This window comes from Geotrypetes seraphini, chromosome 3 (genome assembly GCF_902459505.1).
Source record: "Geotrypetes seraphini chromosome 3, aGeoSer1.1, whole genome shotgun sequence".
Classification (NCBI taxonomy): domain Eukaryota; kingdom Metazoa; phylum Chordata; class Amphibia; order Gymnophiona; family Dermophiidae; genus Geotrypetes; species Geotrypetes seraphini.
This window is the reverse complement of record NC_047086.1, coordinates 267,639,345-267,666,148: the sequence shown is the minus strand read 5'-3', so window position 1 is coordinate 267,666,148 and position 26,804 is coordinate 267,639,345. Positions and strand designations below refer to the sequence as shown.

The window sequence follows — 26,804 nt, the reverse complement described above, 5'->3', positions numbered from 1 at the left end:
TTTTGCACTCTGCCCCATCCTCCTACCTCCTCTAGCCTGGTGGTTCAGAGGTGCAGCAGGCAGGACCGAGCTTTCCAGCTCTCTGTCCCGCTGCTAATTCGGCCAGTTGTGGCTGGTTTCTTCTGCTGCTGAGCGGCAATGAGCGGGAGCGCACTTTAACACTCTTGCTCAGCGGCTTTGACTGGCTCCCACAAATTCATAGAAACATAGATGACGGCAGAAAAGGTCTACAGCCCATCAAGTCTGCCCACTCTGCTTACCCACCCCCTCTCTATGCCCTAATGACCCAATTTCCTTATCTTGACCCTCGTAGGGATCCCACATGGGTATCCCATTTATTCTTAAAGTCTGGCACGCTGTCTGCCTCGATCACCTGCACTGGAAGCTTGTTCCAATGATCAACCACTCTCTCTGTGAAGAAATACTTTCTGGTGTCGCCATGAAATTTTCCGCCCCTGAGTTTGAGCGGGTGCCCTTGCAAGAATCTGTTTCTTGGAGACCGGTGAACCCTTTGAGGTTAAGATGAGTTTCTACATATGTATAACCTGTTATGGGAGTGGTTCTGAACTCTTTTGACGCCTCTGTTGGCGGTAAACGGTATTGTTTGTTTGAGCAGAACAATAGTTTAGCTTGTCGTTACAGGTGCCTCTACTTCACAGATGGGTGTGTCTCTCTTTGCTTGGGTACTGATTGCTAGAGGACGCTAAACTAGCCTGTGACGTACACCTGGAGGCAGAGTGAAAAACCTGGAATGGATTTCTTCTGCAGCTCATGCGAGTAAGGAGAAATAACCCTATGGTCTAGAACAGTGGTTCTCAACCCTGTCCTAGGGGACCCCCAGCCAGTCTGATTTTTAAAATATCCCTAATGAATATGCATGAGAGAGATTTGCATACCTGCCACTTCCTTTATATGCAAATCTCTCTCATGCATATTCATTAGGGATATCTTGAAAACCCGACTGGCTGGGGGTCCCCTTGGACAGGGTTGAGAACCACTGGTCTAGAACAGTGATTCCCAACCCTGTCCTGGAGGATCACCATCCAGTCGGGTTTTCAGGATAACCCTAATGAATATTGTGGCCGGGCCAGGCCCCAGGTGAGTGGGAAACCTCTGCGCGGACCATAGGTAGGATTTTCAATGCACCTTTTATATGGCTGGTGTAAGGAAAACCCGGACACTGGATTTCTTACAAACAAAACTTCACCGGGTTTATTAAGACAAAAGAAAAAAGTCCCAAAACAGACAGTTGTTTCTCATAGGCACCAATTATGCAGTTCCTTTCACTTAAGTCCAGTGCACTATGTCTGTGCTCAAGTTCAGAGACTGGACAGTCCTTGTCAGCAAAAAAAAGATAAACCAAAATCAAACACGCTGTTCAGTCTCTCAAATGCCCAATACTCCCTCCTTAGGGCAGCTGGCTTCTATTGGCACCAATTCTTGCCAGCACTGGCTGAGCATTATAGGTGCCAGCCCTTCGTCCCAACACTTTTCCCAACAAAGAGAAGAAAAATGTTTTCTTTGCAACTACTTTTCCTCTCTAGCACTTTGTCCCCTCTAAGGACTTTCACAGCCCTGCTTTGCAGGCTGTGTGGAGCAAGCCTCCCTTTTCACCAAGGTCTTCAAGCCCTCCCAATTGCCACCACAGTCCTAGAGCAGCTTATAATTTCTAAATCAGGTTTCCATACATTCTTCTGGCACACTTAATTCTGTTTCAGCCTCACTGCACCACGCCCACCCTGTGTCACTGGGGCTATAGTCGTTTTCTGTCTCCATGAATTCCCCTTCTTCACTCTTCACCTCCCATCCTCCTCTCTGGGTGTTAGGGAAAGTTTCCTGGCCAGGTTCATCTCCCTCTGAGAGAACCTCTAGCCCTATCCCCTTAGGCTCCCCTGGGAAATTTCAGTACCTAGCTGGCTGCTGGATTGCTCTCCCTGCTTGTTGGCCTGGGGCAATCCTATGTTCCTGGTGTTTTGCACAGAGCGTTGGGCTGCTTCCAGTGTGCTCCGTTCTGCTTCTCCAATTAGAGTCAGCTGAGGCTCCTTGATCTCCCTACAGTCTCCCTACTTGAGGCTTAAGTGACTGCAGAACTCGGTGGCTAACTCCACCCCCTTCTGGGTTGATTTCATGTTTCTCCCTAGCTCTGGGAAAGGAGTAATAGGGGATAGACTGTGGTTTCTGTGCCCTCCCTACCTGAATTTCTGGCTGTGAGATCACTTGCCTTTTCTCCCTTCTTGCTTGCTGTACTAAACTAGTGCTTTTAGTAGGGTGTACAGGCTTTATTTTAGGGATTGCAGGTTTGAGGGCTGTACTTTTGACTGGGCTAGCAGTCTTTTTAACCGTGACAGGAGCTTCCCTGTCACAATATGCATGAGAGAGATTTGCATATAATGGAGGTGGCAAGCATGCAAATCTCTCTCATGCATATTCATTAGGGCTATCCTGGAAACCCGACTGGCTTGTGGTCCTCCAGGACAGGGTTGGGAACCACTGGTCTAGAATGTCTCGCCTATCTACTGGAAAAGAGCTTACAAGGGTAAATACATAATCTCCTTTTAATTTCCCATTTCTTAAGTAGATTATTTTTGCCTTTTTTCTTTTACAGAAGGAGAAGCTCTCTTACTGAATCTTAACAGTCGTCCTGTAAGGCTTCTGAGTCATTTAACTAAACTTGAAGAAGAGGATGCCTTACTGAAAGAAGAAAGCACAACTTACCAAGATATTATTTTTGTTCATATTATTGATACCTACAGAAATGTTCCTGCCAAATTATTGCATTTTTACAGATGGTAAGGCAGATTAAAACCTATACCTCTGTATATGTACTTGCCATGCACTGATTATTGCCAGTATGTTGTATATGCAGTAGTACCATATTTACTCAAATATAAATAGACCCCCCCATTTTTTCCCCCTTAAAGGAGGAAAAATGGATGACTCAAATATAAGATGGGGACTTAATATTCAAGTGCCCTGCCAGGATCTGCACCCAGCGTCCCCTCCTTCACTTCTTCTCCTGCCAGGCTCTGCACCCAGCCTCCTTCCTCCATGCCGTGCTAGGCTCTGCACCAAGCCTCCCTCACTCCCTGCCAGGCTTTGCACCCTGTCCCCCCTCCCTTCCTCCTTTACCCTCTGTACCATTTCCCTCCCTCCTGATGCCTTCCAGGCCTCCACAGGACCACAAGACCCGGTGGTCCAGCGGTGGTCTGGGACATGAGGGATCATCACCTGTCTCCTGCCCCGGCCAAATCCCAAACCCCCCATCTCCCCTGTGCACACACACCCCCACGCACCCCTGACTCCTCGGCCTCATAGACTGGACAGGAGGGATTCCTTCTACCTCCTGTGCCTGCCAAAATTGAAAACCATACCTTCGTCCCACCCCCATCCCCCAGCCGTATCTTTTGAGTTTCTGGTAGTCAGCCGGAGCAGGAGCAATCTTACTGCCCTCCTGCTCCATTCGAGGCTGCTGGCTGATTGGCTGCTGCTAGTTCTCACGAGTTGAGAACTTGCAGCAGCCTCAAACGGAGCAAGAGGGCAGGAAGATCGCTCCTGCTCCGTGCACCGGCTGACTATCATGGACCTGAAAGGTACATGGGGGGAGGGAGGTGTGGTTGTGAGTTTCAGCAGACATAGGAGGTAAAAGGAATTCCTCCTATCCTGACCTCTGTGAGGTCACCGAGGAGTTGGGAGGTTTTGGATTCAGTCAGGACAGGAGACATTACATTACATTACATTAGAGATTCCTATTCCGCCATTACCTTGCGGTTCAAGGCAGATTACAAAAGATATAGAAGGTGGGTTACAAAAGAAGATCACTGGTCATTTCTAGTGAAGGTAAAGAGTAGATCAGGTAGTATCGGTGAGTCAGGAAGAAGGAAGGTACTCGTGGTGTTAAGACTTTTTTAGGGATTTCCTGAAGAGTATAGTCTTTATTTCTTTTCTGAACGTCTTGTAGTCTGGGGTTGTTATCAGTAGATTGGAGATTTGGTTATCTAGTTTTGCTGATTGAGTGGCTAGGAGGCCATCGTATAGTTTTTTCCGTTTAACTTCTTTGATTGGAGGGTGTGTGAATGAGGTGTGTATTTTTCTATGTCTGGTTGAGGTTTGGATGAGGCGGTTGTTCAGGTAGGTTGGGCTTTTCAGTTTATAGTTTTAAAAAGAATACAGTAGAATTTAAATAATATTCTTTCTTGAATTGGTAGCCAGTGTGAGTTGAGGTATGCATCTGTAATGTGGTTGTGTTTCCTCAATGAGTTTGACAAGTCTCAGAGCTGTATTTTTTTAAATCTTTATTAATTTTCAAAGCTAATACAGAGTGCCATAAATTATACAGACATTAATAACAAAATAAGCACTTAAATTCCATTAATAACAATGTAGAAGATAAATATCCCTCACATCCCCTCCACCAATTTAATTAAGAAATAAACCAAAAAGATATCCCCCCCACCCACCCTCCCCGTCCTGGACATGTATAAAAATAAACAAAAAGTTTAAACCAAGACAACAATGTTGAATTAACAAAGGATGTCAACGGGCCTAACATAAACTGGTCTACCAAAGTGGAAAATTGAGGCAATCGCAATTCTTTCAATTGCGGGTTATCATTTGCATACCTATCTCTGTCATAATCAAGAAGAGCCTGCCTTTGCAGCGATCCATGGGAGGCTTGATATGCAGCAATGTTCCACATATAATTGCCTCATACGTCAAAGGGATTGTTGATTCCAGTATGAGGTTAATCTGTCCCCATATTGACTTCAGAAGCTAAGTATCAAAGGACAATAGAACAACAGATGATCCAGTGTCCCAATGTCTAAATGACAGTGCCAACATCTATTAGATTTAGAACTATCTAATTTGTGTAACCTAACAGGGGTCCAAAAAGATCTATGTAACAGAAAAAATCATGTTTGTCTCATAGATGCTGACACTGTACATTTCATCCAGCAAGTCCAAATTCGTGGCCATCGAGATGCAGAAATATACTGCTTTATCTCAATGCTCCAAATGCCTCTAAAACTATTTTTTGTTTTTTGTAGTATCCTCTCCAGGCCTGAATACAGAGTTCAAAGATAATAACAACAACAAAAAAATTTTTCCAAGGTCTCCACAAAAAAGCCTCTCCCAAACAAACTTTCTTGCTCTCATTGTTCCTGAAAGGGTTTGCAAAAACAAACATACAAAAAAAAAAACCTCCAGCACTTCTGATACCATTTGTCACTTAGCTAACCCCTGCCTAGACCTGCAGGTGACTTAGCAGTGTTTTCCTCTGACCTGTCGGCGTGGCTTCCTCAGGAAAGAGGAAGGCCTTTCAGGTAAAAACAGACCTAGGCCTCTGCCAAGTCTGCCCAGGCCACACTGAACAAGCAATTCACCAAAATAATGGGAGAAGAAGACCAAGTTCTGTTAAATCGAAAATGCTAGGCTTTATTTGGTAAGTTGGCTGAGCACTGTCAGCCTCAGTCATGCAATGCATAAATCAAGGACAAACAAAATAGTTAAAACATTTGTCAGTAATGACCACAGTTTGGGTATGGCATTCAATATATCTCCCCTGGACTTTATATTGGTAAAGGCAGTCCTCTTCACCAGGGTACAGGTAAGTGGCAAATTATATCACAGTCCCTAGATGCCATGAAAATAAATCCATAAGGAAAACACAAAAACATGTAAGGCAAACATAGTATCCAAAATAAGAGAATAAAGTCAAACCTCAGCTCTGGGGTTCCTCTTACTGGTTTGATTTCACTGCTATGACTCCAGCTCTGCTCTGCCCCAAACTCCGTTTGCTTAAAGGGCTTATCAGTAGCAGCTGAGCTTTTTCACGGACGTAGCACAGCAGGGTGCTTCAGGCAAAGGCCAGGATTCTCTAAGAAAACCGATCATATATCGATCGGTTTGCGAGCCCTTTGAGACCAAATTTCCCTCCTGCTCTATTCACTAAAGCCTATAGCGATCCGATCCCAATCTTCCCATGCAAATTAGTAAAACCCCATGCAAAATAGCCAAGCAATTGATTCACTAACAATTGCTTGGCTATTTTGAGTCGGATTTTATTACTGACAAACCCAACTGCTGCAGATTTGTCGGTAACTGAGTTACCAACAGGTCTGCAGGTTTTTTGACAAGCGTGCCTGTCTTTTTCATTTTTTTTCCATGGCACAGACATTTTACGTGTGTTACATACGCAAAATATCTGCCCCATAAAAAAATTGAAAATACAGGCAGGCCTGTCAAAAAAAAGACCATGGGCCCCCGCCCAACAAACGCGAGGGTCCCCCCCAGTGACCCACATATAACAGGAGGGATGCCCACTCCCTCCTGCCACCACCCGACGCTACCCTCCCCGCCCACACAAATATGGCAGGAGGGATGCCAACTCCCTCCTGCCACCAACTAACTCTCCTCACCCACACACGAATGGCCCAACCACGTTAAAGTTGGGAGCAGTAGGGGTGCTCAGTCCCTCCTGCTCCTAAGCCTCTCACCCCCTCCCGATACCTTGAAAATAGTTGGGAGCAGGAGGGGTGCCCAGTCCCTCCTGCTCCTTCAACAATCCTCCCATCTTCGAGAGCAGGAGGGGTGCCCGGACCCTCCTGCTCCTACGATATTCTTCGGGAGCAGGAGTAAAGTCCTGCTCCTGCTCCCCGGGCCGCCACTATGCAATAGCAGCCTTAGGCCCCGCCCCAGCGCATCATCTGATGCACAGGGATGGGCCTAAGGCACTGATTGGCTGAGGCGCCTCAGGCTTCTCCCTGTGAGGTGGAAGGGAAAGACTCCTCCCTTCACCTTTCTGGTTGTACTCCTGCTGGTGCCTCAGCTTTGCTTCCCCTGCCTCTCCTTTACTGTGATTCAGGGCTTTGTATTTAAACATATCATAGTCCCACCCCTCTCTCCAAGGAGGGGGGTTGGGCTGAAAATTCCTAGGGAGAAGAACCTGGTTTCTCCTTGGCTGACTATACTGTGGATACTTTAAAGGGCCTGGTCTCCACTTCTCAGTAAAAATAGCCGTTTTCCTGGTATATTTAAACTGGTATAATAATAATAATAATTTATTTCTTGTATACTGCTATACCAAAACTTCGAAGCGGATCACAACAAAGGATAACATACAACCACTATTTAAAATACAAGATAAACAATTAGAGGGGCATAATCAAAAAAGCGTCTAAGTCCCCTTTTGGCCTAAGTCCTTAAACGTTCAACCCAGAAGCAGGGAAAGTGTCCATAACCAAAACAAACGTCCTTGTTTTGATTATGGCCTTCCTCTGCCTAAACGCCCAATCACCACTACGTCTAAAAGTACACCCACACGACGTCTACACTTTTCAGCCATAATGAAACAAAAAAACGCCTAAGCCACAAACGTCCAACAGAAGGGCTTTTAGGCAAAGGAGGAGCCAGTCCGCCTAAAAGCTGGATTCTGTAACCGATGTCTGTCAAAAACAACACCAGTTACAGAATCCCCCCCCCCACAACCATCCAGGCAGGAGGGTGCCCAAGCCCTCCTGCCATGTCAAACACAACTCCCCCTCCCAATAACATCGGGGCAAGAGGGAGCCCAAGCCCTCTTGCCCCGCCGATTAACATCGGGCCAGGAGAGAGCCCAAGCTCTCCTGGCCCCAGCGACACCCCCCCCCCCCCCCCCCGCGACTGGCTTGGGCCAGGAGGGAGGCCAAGCCCTTCTGGCTCTGGCGACCACCCCCCCCCCCCCCCGCCTCTACTTGATTGGGCCAGGAGGGAGCCAAAGCCCTCCTGGCCCTGGCGACCCCCCCCCTGCCGCAACTCGATCGGGCCAGGAGGGAGCCCAAACCCTCCTGGCCCGGCGACCCCCTACCCCCACCCCCCACTACAATACGGGCAGGAGAGATCCCAGGCCCTCCTGCCCTCAATGGAACCCCCCTCCCCCCCAACATCCGCCCTCCCCAGAACCCCCGATCGGCCCCCTCCACTGACCTGCGACCCCCCCGGCCGACCCCCATGCCTCCCCACCCCCACCCCCCTTTCCCCGTACCTCTTTAACGTTGGCCGGACAGACAGGTGCCAAACCCGTCCGGCAGGCAGCCCACAGCAGAATGGGGCCGGATTGGCCCAGCCCTCCCAAAGCCCCGCCTACAGGTGGCGCCTAAGGCGCCTGGGGCAATCAGAATAGGCGCGGGAGCCTTAGGCCCCTCCTGTGGACGGGGCATTAGGCATATGGGCCCAACCCGGTCGGTTGCCGGGAAGCTGAACTGCTGGCGCCAGCGACCATCAGCTCAGTGGCCCCTTTTTCGGCACTTAGACCTGGTTTGACTACGTCTAAATCAAAAAGGTCTAAGTGCCGACTAGGCAACCTGTAACTGTTTTGGTTATACCTGTTGTATGCCTAGGTGTAGGTCGGCCCACCTCCCGCCCTTTCCCCTCCTCTAAACACACCTCTTTTCTCTCTGTGCGTTTAGTGGCAGGGGAAAGGCCTAAGCTGATTTTAGATACGTCTAAAAACCAGCTTTGGTTATGGGTACTTGGACGATCAGGCTTTTTGATCATCCAAGTAGCTATTTAGGCCACCTTTTAGACTTTTTTTTTTTTTTTATTATTACCCCCTTAGTATCTAATACAAGATAAAAACAATCAGTAAAAAGGATACATCAGATAAAATCAATAAAAGTTAAGACAATGGCTCAATTAGAAAATAAAAGCTGTTAAGAATCATAATAAATTTGATAGTAACATGACTAAGAGGGAAACATATCAAACAGACGTGTTTTTAGTGATTTTCTAAAGTCAAGATAGGACGTAGCCTCAAGTATTAATCTTCCAAGTTCAGTTTGGCGGCCTGGAATGATAAGATTCTGTCAAGGAACTTCTTGTATTGGCATGATTTAAAAGAAGGATAATTAAATAGGTTTATTCTACGAGTACTCCTGTTGGAACTATTCATGGAAAATTGAGAAGCAAGATAATCAGGTAGCATCCCAAAAACTGCTTTGAAACTAATACAGGAAAACTTGAACTGGCAACCAGTGAAGTTTTTGATAGTAAGGGGTAATGTGTTCCCATTTCTTTAAACTAAAGATAAGGCGAACCGCAGTGTTCTAGATTAGTCTTAGTTTTTTAAGTATTTTTTTTATAAGCCTCTAGATATATAATATTACAATAATCCAAAATACTCAGAATGGATGTTTGTACCAGTAGTCTAAAAGAAGGTTTGTCGAAAAATTTATTGATGGTGCGAAGCTTCCATAAGACTGTGATACATTTCTTGAAATGTAAATCTGTGTTTTTTCAGAGTCAAGTGTTTATCCTAGTATTTTTATAGATTGTTCAATTTTGCATTCTCATTCACTCACTAGGATTGAATCTTCTTTTATCTTTTCATTGGGAGTTATGAGAAAAAATTTGTTTTTTTTCAATGTTTAATTTTAATTTAAAAGCAATCATCCAAAGCTCAATTTGATTTAAAATGTTAGCCAAAAAATTAATAAAATCAGACAACAGGCAAGTTAGTGGAATCACGACAGTGAAGTCATCTGCATAAACATAAAAGTTTAGCTTTAGGCTTTGCAACAAATTACCCAATAAAGTGAGGTAAATATTAAACAGAGTCGGGGACATGGAGAGAAAAAGAAAGAAAGAGTCGGGGACATGGTACTCTGCTGAGTATACTATAGTAAAAACCCCAAGACAAAATATTCTCAAAAGACACCAAAATATAAGTTGGGCGTGCCCTTATTTTCTGCTGGGTGACATCATGCTCATATTTTTCCTGCTCTACCTCACTTTCCGAGGGGTAGTAAGCCATTTCTATATCCCAAAGGACGGGGTTAGCACAGTACGCTGATTACTACTCCTCACCTGGTCAGGGACTGTGTTCTGCTTTTATTAATCACAGGGACAAAGCTGGCCATGGGTTTGTCACAACACGAACTTCTCTATAATTCAAATTTCCAATTGGACTCAGACAGTGTACTTTCTTTATATAAGCCTGAGTCTTACAGCATTCCTTTCGAACTGTTACTGGAACTGCCTTTCAGGAGAAGATCTTCAGTGAATCTTTCCTTTCTTGGATATATTTGGCAGCTGGGCACAGCCCTACCTATTAAATTAGAAGCTGACACTGAACCCAATTCTGAGTTTATATGTGCTTGGACTATGATGAGTCTCCTAAAGAGTTTTTCAGGTTGCCGTTATATGACAGGCTTACTGAGACGCTTCTCAAATTGGAACACAACTTTAAGTATCATGGTGGCTCCAAGAACACTGTATTCATTCTTGTCCAGGGTCTGATGGCCCACATCTCTAATTACTGCTGGAATCAACAAATATTCCAATATGTGACTTTATGCCTCAGCGCTTCTAGGGCGTCAAGGCTGTGCTTTGGACAAATTTGGATGTCGCCTTTATCAAAATTCTATGCTGGTGACCAGAATCCTTTCTTACACTTTCTATGTGTCCATTCATCTAAAGCAGGGGTGCCCACACTTTTTGGGCTTGCGAGCTACTTTTAAAATGACCAAGTCAAAATGATCTACCAACAATAAAATTTTAAAAAACACAAAGCACACTGTACACAGAGAAAATGTTAATTATCATTTATATTCCGCGGGTTTTCAAAGCGGTCAAGGCAGATGACTTTATGCAATATCACCTCAGGAACAACTGTACAAAAATAGACAAATATACCCCTCCCTTTTTACTAAATCACGATAGTGCCCTGCGCTGCTCCCTATGCTCATAGGCTCCCTGCGTTAAAAACCGCTATTGGGGTTTAGTAAAAGAAGGCCATAGTGCAAAATATAGACAGCAGATATAAATTCTCAAAACGGACACATTTTGATCACTAAATTGAAAATAAAATCATTTTTCCTACCTTTGTTGTCTGGTGATTTCATGAGTCTCTGGTTGCACTTTCTTCTTCTGACTGTGCATCCAATATTTCTTCCCTTCTTTCAGCCTGCTGTATGCTTCCAGATCTCATTCCCTCCCTCAACTTTTTCTTCCTCTCTCTCTGCCCCCTCCCCTTTTTTTCTTTCTGTCTTTCTTTTTCTCTCCATGCCCCCTTTCTTTCTGTCTACCTGTCCCCCTATCTTTCTTTTTCACTTCTTTCTTTCTGTCTCCCTGCTCCCCCTTCTTTCTGTTTTCCTGCCTGCTCCCAAGCCACTGCCAGCGGCATCGGGGAACAGGCCTGCAAACCACCGCCATCCCAAGCTCTTCCTGCTTTCCCCACACAGAATTGTTGAGCCGATCAGATTTTCTCTCCCCAATGTCATTTCTGAAGTTGGAAAGGAAGTTCCGGGCCAGCCAGGCAGCGATTGGCTGCCCTGAAACTTCCTCTCTGACATCAGAATTGACGTCGGGTGGAGGAAGTTGGTCGGCTCCGCGCTTCTGAGTCGGGAAGCAAGTAGAACGTGAAGACAATGCGATCGACTCGTATTGCCTTCACGATCTACTGGTCGATTGCGATCGACCTTTAGGGCACCCCTCGTGTAAAGCAACTGATAAGGAAATTGCCTGGCTTTGAGCAGTATATTCCTTCAGAGCACTTTCTAGAATATCATCAATTTCACAAATATATAGCAAGGTCAGCTTATGATGCTTTTGAGAGGTCATCTAGACCTTCTGCAAAGTCGGAGACTATGAAACACCTAGAATAGCTAACAGTCTCTCGTATCATTATGGCGGCCACACGCAACTTATCACAACATGACGGGAATTGGAATGCTTTGAATAGTACAAAGTCTACTTCCTATTCATATCAGGGGCAATATACTTTTACATTTTGGTTGCTGCGGCAAAAGGAGCAAAACTAACAGCAGACTCGGCAACCTCACATGGCAGCTCCTTCTGAACATGTTTAGTTTTTTTCCATGTGGCTCTCTGAAGAGCAACGCTCTTTTCTCTCTCTTTCTCTGACCCTCAATTAATCTGAAGTCATCTTAAGCGTTGATTTCTGATGATACCTGTGGTTTCTTAAAGTTATCAACGACTCTTACTTCATTTCATCACTATACCTCATTTCAAAGTGAGGCCTCATGAGCCCTCAGCAGATGCCCTTCTCCTTTGAAAAATGCTGGCTCTGCTTCAATTACATGCCATATGGGTAGTTTCCCTTTCTCAGAATCATCAGGGATTTTAGATGAACTCTCTACATCCACCTGACCTCTAAGACCTACAACTGCAGTTGCAGATAAACCTTTAACATTGTCAATATAGAGTTTTGCCCTTCAACCTGGCCTCTTTCCCAAGAGAGTTTATTAATTGCCGGGTAGTAATGGCAGCATCTTTAACAGTTCATAGCACTACATTCAACAATTAGGGTTCGAAGTCAGCTTTTCAAAATCCCTCTCAACCACTATACTTCATAAGGGCCCTGCTTGACACAATTTGACTCAGGACATTCTTACCTCAGCAAAGTCAGAAACATTTGTTCCCCTTTGCAATCAAGTCTATCATTGCAATCCATCTCAAGTCAGTCCAATGCTGATCCTATTAGGTCACATGGCATCTACAGCGCATGTTACCCCCTTCGTGTTCATCTCAGAACAGCTCAGTGGTCCCTGGCGTTTCAGTGGTCTCAAGCTCTCTATCCATTCTCTCAGAAGATTGCAGTCACATCATCACTTCTTCAATCTCTTCGGTGGTTGATAAATTCTCTTTCTTTTTTTTTTTAATATCTTTATTCATTTTTAAGCTATACATAAGTACAACATATTATATAATCATATTGATTCCGGAACTTGGAGGCTGAGTGGATGGCTGGCTAACAACTGAGCTCCCTCCTCTGAGCATCAAATACAGAACTTCAAAGAAATAATTTTTACCCTATTTTGGAAAATATCTATTAAAATGACTTCCCACAAACAAAAGATACAAGAAATTCCAGCAAAATTTTTGGGAAAGAACAAAAGACTAAAGGAAGACCCACAGACATCTAATGGAAGTTCACTACTTATGGATGCATTAGATATTATAGAAGTTATGGAAAAATTGGAAAACATCAACTTATGTCTGATCGAGATGAGGAAAGAAATAAACAATATGAACAGCAAATTAGATGTAATAACCAACAGAATTGACAAAATGGAAAACAGTAGAAAGGATAGAATATGTACAACAAGAAAATAAAGAGGATCATAAAATATTGTAAGAAATGAAAAAGAAGCTGACGGATCTTGAAAATCGTTCCAGAAAACAGAATTTAAGAATAATAGGATTAAAAGAAGGTATTGAGGAGAAAACCATGATTACTTTTCTAGAAGAAATTATACCAAAAATTATTCCACTCAAATTAAAAACACTTATAGAAATTGAAAAGGCACATAGAATTGGAGCAAAAACATCACATAATCAAGGTAAGCCAAGAACAGTAATTTTTTGATTAATGAGATTCCAGCATGTTCTTGATATTTTAAAAGCAGCCAGAGAAGCAAAAAATATAGTATATAAAGACTAAATTGCTCTTCACTCCAGATCTGGCCAAAGAAACTGTTTAAGGCTGAAATTTTTATAACTTAGACAGCCATTAAAAGACCTGGGAGCAAAATATGGATTGTTCTATCCAGCACAAATGAGAATTACTTATAAAGATAAATTTCATCTATTTGAAGACCCAGAAAAACTTAAGGAGTTCTTATCTTCTCAAGAAACACCTATGAACTGAAAATTAAAATAATGGTAAGGCTAAAAAACTAGACTTGAAAATATAAGGAATTTGAAACTATATAAATAAATGATTATATGTTGGCATGTATCAGCTTAGCAATGACAGTGTTCAATCTTATAGAGAGGACTTTGGCCAAAATTTTATAATCCAAGTTCAAGAGAGAAATGGGACGATAATTCTTAACAAGGTTGACCAGGTTGGTTTTCTCCAGCAGCGTCATATCAGGGATAATTTGCGTCTTTTCCATCACGTTAATGCTCTTGCTAAATCTATTTCGGAACCTGTGGTTGGATTGGACGTCGACGGTGAAAAAGCATTTGATCGGGTGGAATGGCCTTTCCTACTACGGGTCCTCCAGTGGTATAATTTCGGAGATTATTTCATTAACTGGATAAAAACAATATATAGGTGTCCCTCTTCCAGAGTGTTTTCCAATAAATTTTTCTTACAACGTGGCTCTAGACAGGGGTGCCCCCTCTCACCACTGTTATTTAATCTGGCCCTGGAACCCCTTCTCTTAACCATTCGCCAATCTGATCTTGTTGAAGGTATTCCATCCTCCAGCCGCCAAATCAAATTAGCGGCTTATGCCGATGACGTCTTACTATTTGTCCGCAATCCCGTGGCTTCTCTCCCAGCCCTCATCACAATTATCAAAGAATATTCTCTCTTATCAGGATACTTAGTTAACTGGGAAAAGTCTGAAATTTTTCCTTTGAATGACTCTATTTTTCAGGCGGATTTAGCTCATCTCCCGTTTCATTGGTCTGACACACCTGTTAAATACCTAGGTATTTTGATTCATAAGGATTCTTCGCTAGTCATGGATCTCAACATATCAAAGATCAAATCACTTATTCATCAAACTTTTACCAACTGGTCTCCCCTGTTTCTCTCTTGGTGGGGTTGACTAGCTTCGATAAAAATGAATCTTATGCCGCGAGTCAATTATATTTTATCCATGCTACCAGCACCCTGTAAACTGTCCCTATTTACTTGGATTGACAAAAATTTATCACGCTTCCTCTGGAATAACAAACAACCTCGCATCGCTCTAGCTAAAGTGCGAGCTTCCAAGGAACATGGAGGCATGAACCTACCTGATTTTCATTTCTACTATCTAGCTTCACTGGTTAAATATGGGGCCTTCTGGACACGATCACACTCCTCCATAGATCTACCTTCTTGGCTGGAGCTGGAAATTCATATTTGCCATCCCTATCCCATTTACACTTTTTGTACCATGTCTATTCCCACTCACTTAAAGAAATATGGTCTGCTGAGTGCGACGCAGCGTGCTATACGTCATCTGGATGTTATGACAGAATTCCCATTACATAGAACTACGAAAATGTCTATTTGGAACAATCCTAGATTAAAACATAATGGTAAGTCATTTTTTGGGAAAAAATGGCAGTCTGTAGGTCTTTGGTTCGTAGATCAACTTCTTTGTGACAACAATTAATGACTTTTGCCTCTTTCTGTGCTCGATTTCCTACCCTTGTGCACTCGTATTCTCAATGGTCGATATTATCTTCAATTGTGGCGTCAGTACTTCCCTCCTTGCAGCCAGCATCTTTCATGATCTCTCTTCATTATTGGAGTGATTTGGTTCTCGCCCAAGGGAGGGCGGTGTCTGTGTTCTACAAAATCATGAGAGATTATAAATATACTTTCTCCCACCACGATATGACCCACTGGCAATCGATGCTGTCGCCTATCTTTTCTGACATCAATTGGACTGTCTATTGGACGAAAACTAATCGCCCACTGCTGTCTACTAGAGTTTCCCAATCCTTGTACTTTGTTATGTGGCAAGCGGTATGGACACCTTACCGCATGTGGAAGGCAAAACTTGAGACCAGATCCTGTCTGTTGGCATTGCCACACATCTGATGGCACTCTCGACCATATGCTGTTTCATTGTCCGGCCATCCGCTCTTTCTGGAACAGCGTTTGGGAGACCATTAAAACTCTTACCTCCTGTCATTTAGATATTACCATTGACATTGTTATGCTATGCTCTCAACATCCTTGTTTTACCAACACAGACTGCCCATCAAAACTCATTGACACTATGTTTGCAGTTGCTCTTATGCATATTCTTAAGAACTGGAAATCAGTCTCACACTTAGATTATACGTTCTGGTGGAACTCATTGTGTCTGTACAACAAACATGAACAATATGCTGTTGAAAAACGCTGTATCTCAAATCTTCCCTCTGTATTACCTGTATCGCCTTGGAAATTTCTCGAAAGATCTCATCAATATGCTTCTTCAACCATTCCATAGTTTGCTTTCTGATTTCCTTACCTTTTTCTTTTTCTTCTTTACTCTCTCCTTGCAGATTTCCTTATATGAATAGCTTTTCTCTGAGCTAATGTTAAGTTGCCAATTGTTTGTTGTGCTATGCATTTTTGTATTGTATGTTGGTATTTTCTTTTGTATTACAAAAACTTTTCAATAAAAATTTTGAACTAAAAAAAATAAATGATTATATATATTAATATTTATTTTAACATTAAAGATGGCCGCTACAACTGACTTTCAACTGATTTGGATCTGTTTGGAATTAGAAACATTTTAAAACAGGATAAAATTCTATTTTAGAACAGAAATACCTGCTGATGTAATTGAGGTGTTCAGGAATGTGCTGACATCTGAGGAATCTATGGATGGAATCATAAGATCGTCTGGTTGTGAAGACTCCCCTCCACTTCTTTGATCTGGAGAGTGATGCTCATCATGGTGGATTTTGTTGTGGGCCTCCATCTGAAGAGGAGAGAGAGAGGAGAAACAGAGAAGGCTCAGAATATCGTTCTAATATGGAGCCATGATGTCTGAGACTTCGATGGGGCAAAGATGACTGCATTAGATACTGTAGAGAATCTGCATAAGAAGAGATGGTATGACAGATGGGAGGTGAGCAGTGCTCTGTTTCTGCTATGCATGGCTTTGATCCGCTCAAACTGTATCGTCCCTGCCCCTGACCCCTGTTCTGGCCTCTGGTTTTTCCAATTCCGGGTTGGGAGGAAGAAATATGGAAGCGAACCTCACCCAACGGCTGCTGAATCGGATCTTTTGATGCCATAGTTGTGTTGACTATGTGGCGGTCGCCTGGACTCTGCTCCCGGATCCTTCATGATTTGCGGAAGTCATGCGCGTTTTGAAGCTGGGAAAATGTCTTCTCGTCCCTCATGTTCAAGACCAAATGATCGGTGCTCGTCTGATGACTCTGGAGGAGCTGCGTGCCCGGCGACAGCGAGACGGACCCTAGGGCGCATGGCACCGGCCACTGCTGCATGGGCAAAGCGGCGATGATCATTAGGGCGAACCTTGGGTCAGAGGCTGAGCTAAAAGCCCTGACCCATTCGGTGCTCAAGAAGCTGCAGGAGAAACAGCTGGAGGTACTCTTGCAAGCGGTGGAGTCCAAGAGGGGCGCCAGTACCTCCTGCCTGCTCCTGCCTGGTAAAACCGAGTACAAGCTGGGTCAGCAGTCCTACGCACTTGGCAAAGTGTTCCGGTGGCTGGATCTCAGACATTTCTCAGAAGTGAAGAGACTGTGTGGATGTGAATCATACGGGGATACCAGCCCTGAGCTGCAATCCCACCACCTCAGCAGGCACTACGAGCTAGGTATGGTTACATGGGGAAAATAATTCTGCAGAACTATAATGGACTCTCTACAGACCCTTTAGGAAAATATAGAAACTAAGCAATTGATTCCATAGATTCCTGCATCATACACTGGGTACATAAGAACATAAGCATTGCCTCTGCCGGGTCAGACCAGGGGTCCATCGTGCCCGGCAGTCCGCTCCCGCGGCGGCCCCCCAGGTCCATGCCCTGTAAGTGATCCTTTACCTAAATCATGTATACCCTATTCGTTTAGTGACCTGTATAGTTACCCTCTATCTGTATCCTTCAATCCCCTTCACCTTCAGGAAATCATCCAATCCTTTTTGAAACCCAATATTGTACTCTCTCCTATCACCTCTTCTGGGAGCGCATTCCAGGTGTCCACCACCCTCTGAGTGAAGAAGAACTTCCTAGCATTCGTTTTGAAACTGTTACTTTTCAACTTTTCTGAATGCCCTCTTGTTTTTGTTGTCTCCGCTAGTCTGAAGAATCCGTCCCTCTCCACCTTCCCTATGCCTTTCATGATTTTATAAGTCTCTATCATGTCCTCTCTAAGTCTCCGGTTTTCCAGGGTAAAGAGCCCCAGCTTCTCCAGCCTTTCAGCATACGAAAAGTTTTCCATACCCCTTATCATCCTAGTCGCTCTTCCCTGGACCCTCTCGAGTATCGCCATATCCTTCTTAAGGTACGGCGACCAGTATTAGAAGCAGTACTCCAGCTGCGGGCGCACCATCGCCTGATACAGTGGTAGAATAACTTCCTTCGTTCTGGTAGTGATACCCTTTTTGATAATGCCCAACATTCTGTTCGCCTTGTTTGAGGCCACTGCACATTGCGCTGCCGGCTTCATTGTTTTGTCCACCAATACCCCCAAGTCTTTTTCTAGGTTGCCTTCCCCCAGTACTCTCCCTCCCATCGTATAGCTATATATTGGGTTCCCCTTCCCTATATGCAAGACTTTGCATTTCTCAACATTGAAGCTCATCTGCCATCTTTCTGCCCACTTGCTCAGTTTGTTCAGGTTACCTTGCAGATCTTGGCATTCCTCAACAGTTCTGACCCTACTGGATAGTTTTGTGGCGTCCGCGAATTTTATAACTTCGCACTTCGTCTCTTTTTCCAGGTCATTTATTGAACAGCAGTGGTCCCAATACTGACCCCTGTGGGACACCACTTGTGACCCCTTTCCAGTCCGAGTGGTGTCCCTTTACTCCTACCCTCTGTTTCCTATCCGCCAGCCAATTTCTGATCCATCTGTGCACGTCCCCTACCACCCCATAGCTCCACAGTTTTCTTAGTAGTCGCTCATGAGGTATCTTGTCAAAGGCTTTTTGGAAATCCAGATATATGATGTCTATGGGGTCACCTTTGTCCAATTGTTTTCTTATCCCCTCAAAGAAATGAAGTAGGTTCGTTTGGCATGATCTTTATTTACAGAAACCATGCTGGCTTGTTTTCGTCAGATTATTTCTTTCTAAATACTCATTGATACTTTCCTTGATCAATGATTCAGCCATCTTCCCTGGAACTGAGGTTAAGCTCACCGGCCTGTAGTTCCCTGGGTCGCCTCTCGATCCTTTTTTGAAGATAGGTGTAACATTTGCTATCCTCTAGTCCTCCGGGATTACCCCTGTTCTCAAGGATAGGTTACAGAACTGCTGTAGTAACTCCGCTGTTTCGTCTCTGAGCTCTTTCAGTATTCTCGGGTGGATTCCGTCTGGCCCGGAGATTTGTCAGTTTTTAATCTATCTATCTGCTTGAGTACGTCTTTGAGGCATACTTCCATGCATGATAATTTTCCCTCTTGGTCCCCCTTGAAGATTTTATCCGGTTCCGGCACGTTGGATGTGTCCTCTTGTAAAGACCGATGAGAAGAACATGTTTAGTCTTGTCAGCCACCTCTTTTTTTCTCCTTCACCACTCCCTTCCTGTCTCCCTCATCCAGAGGTCCCATCTCCTCCCTCGCCAGCTGCTTTCCTTTCACATATCGGAAGAATGGTTTAAAATTCTGTGCCTCCTTGGCTAGTCTCTCTTTGTATTCTTTCTTTGCTTTTCTGACCACTTGGTGACATTCTTTTTGTTGCTTCCTGTGCTCTTTCCAATTTTCTTCGGTTTTGTCCTTTTGCCACTTCCGAAAAGATCTCTTCTTGTCTCTTATCACTTCCTTAACTTCATTGGTCATCCATGCCGGGTCCTTCATTTGATTCTTTTTGCATCCTTTTCTAAATCTGGGTATATACAGGTTTTGCGCCTCTTTTACTGTGTCTTTGAATAAGGACCAGGCTTGCTCCACAGTTTGCGTTTCCTTGGAGCTGTTTTTGAGTTTGTTTCTCACCATTTGTCTCATGGCATCATAGTCCCCTTTCTTAAAGTTAAACGTTGCATTGGTTCTCTTTCCCTTTGGTAAACCTACTTCCACTTTGAAATGGATCATGTTGTGGTCACTGTTACCTAATGGTCCCACTACTTCCACTCCCTTTGCAGGTCCCTTCAGCCTGTTGAGGATTAGATCCAGAATCGCTGACCCTCTCGTTGGTTTCTTGACAAGTTGTTCCATGAAGCAGTCTCGTACTGCCTCCAGGAACTCCGTTTCCTTTGTACATTTGAAATTCCAAGACTCCAGTCTATCCCGGGATAGTTGAAATCTCCCATAACTATGGTGTTAGTGTTCTTGCATTCCTGCCTCAACTCGGCTTCCATTTCTGTATCATTTGCTTCAGTTTGCCCAGGTGGACGGTAGTACAGTCCCACCTTTATCTCGGTTCCGTTTATTCCTGGTATTTTAACCCATAGTGATTCCAGTTGGTCATTGGTTGCTTCTGCGTCCACACTGGTGGAGTGAATGGTGTCCTTAATGTATAGTGCTATTCCTCCTCTCCAATGTGTCCTGTCTCTTCGGTAGAGCTGGTACCCTGGCAGTACAATATCTCATTTATTATCTTCGTTCCACCGTAGATCCCTATGATGTCTAGGCTCTCATTTTTGGCCATGACTTCTAATTCCCCCATTTTGTTTTTTAGGTTCCTTGCATTTAGTGTACATGCAGTTCAAGTCCTGGTATTTTCTTTTCCTTGTTATTTTCCCTTGCGTTTCATTTTTCTTTCTGTCCCCTTCCTGACTTGCTGACTCCTGATTTTTGTCTCTCTTGTCTTCCCCTTGTGGTATGTTCCTATTGTCCTCCTCTTGTTCCTTCCCTTGGTCCTGTTCCATTTTGACTTCCCCTTGTAGTATGCACCTCCTATCCTCCTCTCTCTTGTTCTGGCTCCCTTGTTTTTTTTCCAGTTCCTGTTGTATGCTATCTGTGTCTTCTCAGCATTTTTCCCACTCAGTATCTTCTCGGGATACTGTCTTCCGAACCGTCGACATCAGGTCGACTGTCGTCTTTCCCCTTCTACTTAGTTTAAAGCTTGCTCTATTGCTTTTCTAATGTTATTTGCTAGTTGTCTAGTTCCTGCCGTGCTCAGGTGCAGTCCATCTCTCTTGAAGAGCTTGTTCTTGCCCCAGAATGTTGTCCAGTTCCAAACGAAGAGAAATCGCTCTTCCTCGCACCATCTCTTCATCCACGCATTTATTGATTGTAGTTCTGTCTGCCTCTTTGCTTCTGCCCTCGGTACTGGCAGGATCTCCGAGAAGGCTATCCTCTGGGTCCTCATCTTCCTCCCTAAGATCTTGAACTGTTCAGTAAATGCTTTCTTGCTGTAGTCTCTCCTGGTGACATCATTCGTCCCGACGTAGACTATCACTACTGTTTCTTCCGTCTCTGCTCCCTCCAGGATTCTTTCAATTCTGTCGATGATGTCCTTGGTTCTTGCTCCTGGGAGACAGGTCACTAGCCGATCCTCTCTCCCTCCTGCTATGTGACTGTCCACTTGCCTTAGGATGGAGTCTCCCACCAGGATTGCAGATTTCCCATTTTTCAGCCTCCGTTGCGATCGCAGGTCCGTGTCCTTGGTGCGCTTCGTTTCTTCTCCCTCTAGGCCCTGGTAGAATCTTGCCTCTTCTTCCTGCGGGATTCCTCTATGGGTACTTTCTACCATGGTGTCAGTTGGTTCTTGTCCTCCATCCTGTGCAGCAGCTTCTTTCCTGCGCTGCTCGTGTTCCTGTTCTTCCACTCTCCTGTAGGCATCCTTGATGAACTTCTCGAGCTCCCTGACTTGTTCCTCAATATTCCTCTTTCACATAGGGTCTTCGGCTGTCTGGAATGGGTCTTCTGAGAGGTAGAGTCCCTCCAGCTCCTGGATCCTGTGCTACAGACTACTGACTTCGCTCTTCAAGCTCTTCAGTTCCTGACACCCAAGGGGAGGTAGTCATACATGTGGCAGTCCGTGCAGTACACTGGGAAGCTCATCCTCTGGGTTCCTTCAGCATCCATTCTTGTCTGCCTTCTAGGAGTCTTGGTACTCTTTGCTAGTGCGCTCACTCCTGTGCCTGGCTTTTCCTTATCTTCTTCATTTACCGCTTCCCTTTGCTGGTGCGTGCGTGTCGTCTGCCTCCTCCTTGCCTTCTATGCCTGCCTGCTCTTGTCGTTCTTTGCCTGTTGCTACCTTGTTGATTGTGTGCGCGTGTGCTACCTCCTGGTCCTACCCCTTCCTTATCTTCTGTCCTTGCCGCTTATCTTCTACGCTTTCCTTGCCTGTCTCTCCCCTTGGTTCGTGTGTGGGTGTGGTCCCTCCTGGGCCTACTTGTTTATTGTCTTCTGTGCTTGCTGCCCCTTTGCCTTACTTGCTTGTGTGTGTATGCTCTGTTCCGCTCTTGCTACCTTCTTACCTTGCTGTCTCCCTTGCCTTTCTTGTGCCTGGATTTAGCGACTCGGCCCTTGTTAAGGCCCTTCGCAAAGGTGCTTTCACTAAGGTGAGTGCTTTTGCTACTCGCCTTCGCCGCTCGCCGAACGGCTGCTTGCCGTTGGCTCCTCCCCTTTTAAGGGGGAGTCGGGCCGATGCTTCTGCCGATGCGGTGGGGGTGGGCGGAGCTTACTCTCGCCCTGCCCCTAGCTTCCTGCTCCTGTCTGCCTTGTTAAATGAATCCCTGAAGGTTGGGTTAGTGCCCTTTTACCTTCTTGGTCTCCTTTTCTCCTTCCTGCTTCTCCTCGCTCCTCTCCTCTCCCGATGCTGCTCACCGCGTGTGCCGCTTGGCTCCTCCCCTTTTAAGGGGAAGTCCGGCCGATGCTTCTGCTGACGCGGTGGGGTGGGCGGAGCTTACTCTCGCCCTGCCCCTAGCTTCCTGCTCCTCTCTGCCTTGTTAAACAGATCCCCGAAGGTTGGGTTAGTGCCCTTTTACCTTCTTGGTCTCCTTTTCTCCTTCCTGCTTCTCCTCCTCCTCCTCCTCCTTAGTTGAAAGGTGTATAAGATATGTAATCAAATTCATGATACTGTTAGCACTTTGACATTAAATTATTTTTAATTCATCAGATTATTTACATTACATTACATTAGAGATTTCTATTCCGCCATTACCTTGCGGTTCAAGGTGGATTACAAAAGATATAAATGGGGGTTACAATGGAAGAACAATTGTCATTTCTAGAGTTGTAAAGAGTAGATCATTTTTCATTTCTAGAGTTTTTAAGAGTAAGTGGAGTTAGGCCTGTTTCAGGAATTTCTTGAAGAGTATAGTTTTTATTTCTTTTCTGAAAATCTTGTAGTCTGGGGTGGTTAACAGTAGGTTGGAGATTTGGTTATCTAGTTTTGCGGCTCGAGTGGCTAGGAGGCCATCGTATTGTTTTGTCCGTTTTACTTCTTTGATCGGTGGAGGTGCGAATGGGGAGTGCGTTTTTCTATGGTCTGGTTGAGGTTGCTTGGATGAGGCGGTTGTTTAAGTAGGATGGGCTATTTCCGTTTAGGGTTTTGAATAGCATGCAGTAGAATTTAAATAGTATTCTTTCTTGGATTGGTAGCCAGTGTGAGTTTATGTAAGCCTCTGTGATATGATCATGTTTTCTCAGTGAGTAGATGAGTCTCAGAGCTGTATTTTGGATTGTTTGTAGTTTGGTCATAGTGGCAGGACAGGGGAGGTAGAGGATGTTGCAGTAGTCCAGCAGTCCTAGGATAAGTGATTGCACTATAAGCTGGAATTGTGTTCTTTCAAAGAATTTCCGGACTTGTCTCAGATTTCTCATTATTGCGAAGGATTTTTGTATTTTATTTATTTGCGGTTGCATAGTACAGCATCTGTCTATTGTCATTCCTAGTAGTTTTATGGTGGTTTGGATCGGATAGTTGATTGAGTTGAGTTCTAAGTTGGTTATGGTTGGGACTTTGTCATTTTCGAGGAGGATGAATTTAGTTTTATCTGGGTTGAGTTTCAGTTTGTGTTTGTATTATTTGTGGATACAATAGTGAAAGTCCTAGTTAATGATTTGAAATATATTTCTATACTGTTACCATAATATTAAAAAGCAGAATCCTTAATTTTTCATATTAAATCACTAATTTTTAAATAATTTTATAGATATGATGAAGAATATTAAATTGATTCTACTTCTTAGGTAATTATTTATGTGAATAACATATTTAAGACATTTGATCTACCCATTACTGCACTAATAATAACAAAAGAATCTCCACTATGACCACCTATTAACTCTTTTACAAACCACCTCACCCTCAACAACCCGCAAAATGTCTATAAGATCTAAAATTTACCTCTCTAGCTAATCATTGTAACTCTGTTCTTTTTTAAATTAACCTTTTGTAATCCGCCTTGAACCGCAAGGTAATGGCGGAATAGAAATCCCTAATGTAATGTAATGTAATTATATGATATGATAAAGTTAATATATTCTATAGAGTATTTATTATTTAAAGAAAGTTTTAGTACATTTCATGAAAAGTGTTTAAATGGAATTCTTAGCGTTATGATCTACACCTGGTTATGGAAATATTTTAAATTAGAGATTTATGAAATATGCTGGAAAATAATTATTTAAATCAATTATAGTATTAACAGAAATTATATGGATTGTTTAATATCTATAATATAATGAAATAATGAAATAGGATGCTTAGGGGAGGGGTAGGAAGGCCAGTTTGATTTTATGTCTTCAGGTTTTCACAAACTAGAAAGGGAGGGATTATGGGAGGGAATAGGGAAGGGGGTTTTGGGATTATAGAAATATAATAATTCAGAAAATAAGGGGAATTTTACAATGTAATTTAAGGGAAATGAGATTTGTAAAGAAAAATTATAATAAGATAATATATTTGAAATGGTTCATATGTTCAATAAATAAATTTCTTAATGGAGCTTAAATTATTTTCGCTAAATTTTAATGGCCTCAACCATCCAATAAAAAGGAAGAAAATACTTATTTTTAAAACAACAGAATGTAGATATGTTACATTCAAGAGACTCATCTATCAGCTTTAGAGTCCAAAAAATTGGAAGGAGATTGGATAAAACATTGTATTTTTGCCCCAGCTATAGGGAAAAAGGCAAGGTTAGCAATTTTAATTAATAAGAAATGTAATGCTTTAAAATGATTAATGCTGATCCTTCAGGAAGATGGATACATGTAGATATGAAAATGGGAAATACTTGCATGGCCTCTGTCTGTATATGGCCGTTTGGTGGAGGATGGGCTGGGGAAGACCTCAATGGCTGGGAGGGTGTAGATGGGCTGGAGTAGGTTTTAACGGAGATTTCGGCAGTTGGAACCCAAGCACAGTACCGGATAAAGCTTTGTATTCTTGCCCAGAAATAGCTAAGAAGAAAAAATTAAAAAATTTAAATTGAATCAGGTTGGGCAGACTGGATGGACCATTTGGGTCTTTATCTGCCGTCATCTACTATGTATGTTACTATGTTACTATCCTGGCACTTTTCAATGTATATGCATCTAATTCGAACCAGTTTGAATTTTTAAATCTCTACAATCATTGTTGCTACCACTGGCTGCTTCTAATTTAGTTGTGGCTGGGGATTTTAATGCTGTTATAGATCCTTTAATGGATAAAAAACCTAGCAGAATTATGAAGTCATTAGGATTAGATAATTTGATACAAAATTGTGATTTGAAAGATATATGGCGAATATTTCATTTTAATGATCGGGAATTTTCATTTTGCTCCTATGTTCACAAATCGTTTTCCAGAATAGACTATATATTTGTTTCAAATACATTAGTTCAACAAGTTACACAAGCCTCCATAGATCCAATTATTTTGTCTGATCATGATGGGGTGTGAATTAAAATTAAAATAATTGACCAGGATGATAGTAGATCTGTATGGAGATTCGATAATACATTGCTTGTAGAGCCAAATTTTATAGAGGTAATTCAATTAAAAATAAATGATTATTTTCAAATTAATAATACAGAAGATATCTCAATGGAAACGTTATGGGATGCTTTCAAAGCAACCATGAGAGGTCAAATTATTTCTTTTTCGGCATATATTAAAAAAAAATTAAAAATCAATTTTCCAGGTTAGAACAAGATATAAAGATATTGGAATCAGTCAAAATTAATTGATAAATGAGAATATTCTACACTTCAGGATCTCTTGAAAGCTAAAGGGAAATATGAGATTTCTTCTAAATTGATAAGAAAAGATTTATTTTCTCAACAGGCATTGTATTATGGGAATTCAAATAAGGCGGGAAGATTATTGGCAAATTATCTAAAAGCAAAAAAACGAAAACCAAAAGTTGTGGCGATAAAAGATGATAAAGGGAATACTTATTCTCAAATTGGTCCTATTCTAGAACAATTTTTAAAGTTTTAGAAATATCTTTATTCTGAGCCTTATTTAGATAAAGAAAAGGATGGATCAGAATTTTTAAAATTAATTAAGGGACCAAAAATTCCTGAGCACATAAAAGAAAGTTTAGAAAAGCCAATATCAATAAATGAATTGCAAACAGCATTGAAGTCCCTTAAGAGTTGGATCCGCTCCAGGTGGTGATGGTTTTACGGTAGAGTTTTATAAATCATTCCAAATTACCCTATTACCATATTTATTAAATTTATATCAGACTCAACTAACTAAAGGTTGCATCACAGGTAATATGGCAGAATCATTAACTATAGTTTTACTGAAGCCAAATAAAGATCCCACATTTGTTTCAAACTACAGACCTATTTCTTTAATTAATGTAGATGGTAAACTTTTGGCTAAGACTTTGGCTATGCGCTTGGCAAAGGCTCTCCCTTTTATTGTTGGCATGCACCAGACAGGATTTGTTGCTCAGAGACATTCTTCTAATAACACCAGATTAGCATTACATATGTTAAATTTATCAAAAGCCATGAATGATCCGGTCTTTTCTGTGTCCTTAGATGCAGAAAAGGCGTTTGATCGAGTAGAATGGACCTTCATGTATCAAGCAATGGAATGGTTTGGTATAGGCTCTGGATTCATACAAATGATCCAAACATTGTATAGCTCCCCTGCTGCTAGAGTATATATTAATAACAATTTCTCGGAGCGTTTTAGTTTGCAGAAGTGGGTTAGACAAGGCTTTTTGATATTGTATTAGAACCCTTGTTATTAGCTATTCATCAAGGAGATACAAGGT

The 26,804-nt window shown here is 42.9% G+C and overlaps 1 protein-coding gene across 9 annotated transcripts in view; it reads left to right on the top strand.

Moving 5' to 3' along the window:
- Positions 1–26,804, top strand: part of B3GALNT2 (beta-1,3-N-acetylgalactosaminyltransferase 2) — a 345,788-nt gene that overhangs the window by 181,882 nt on the left and 137,102 nt on the right. For all 9 annotated transcript variants that reach the window (XM_033936244.1, XM_033936247.1, XM_033936246.1 and 6 more), the window contains one exon: positions 2,606–2,789. In XM_033936244.1, the coding sequence (XP_033792135.1) occupies positions 2,606–2,789 (184 nt within the window). The remainder of the gene's footprint in view (positions 1–2,605; positions 2,790–26,804) is intronic.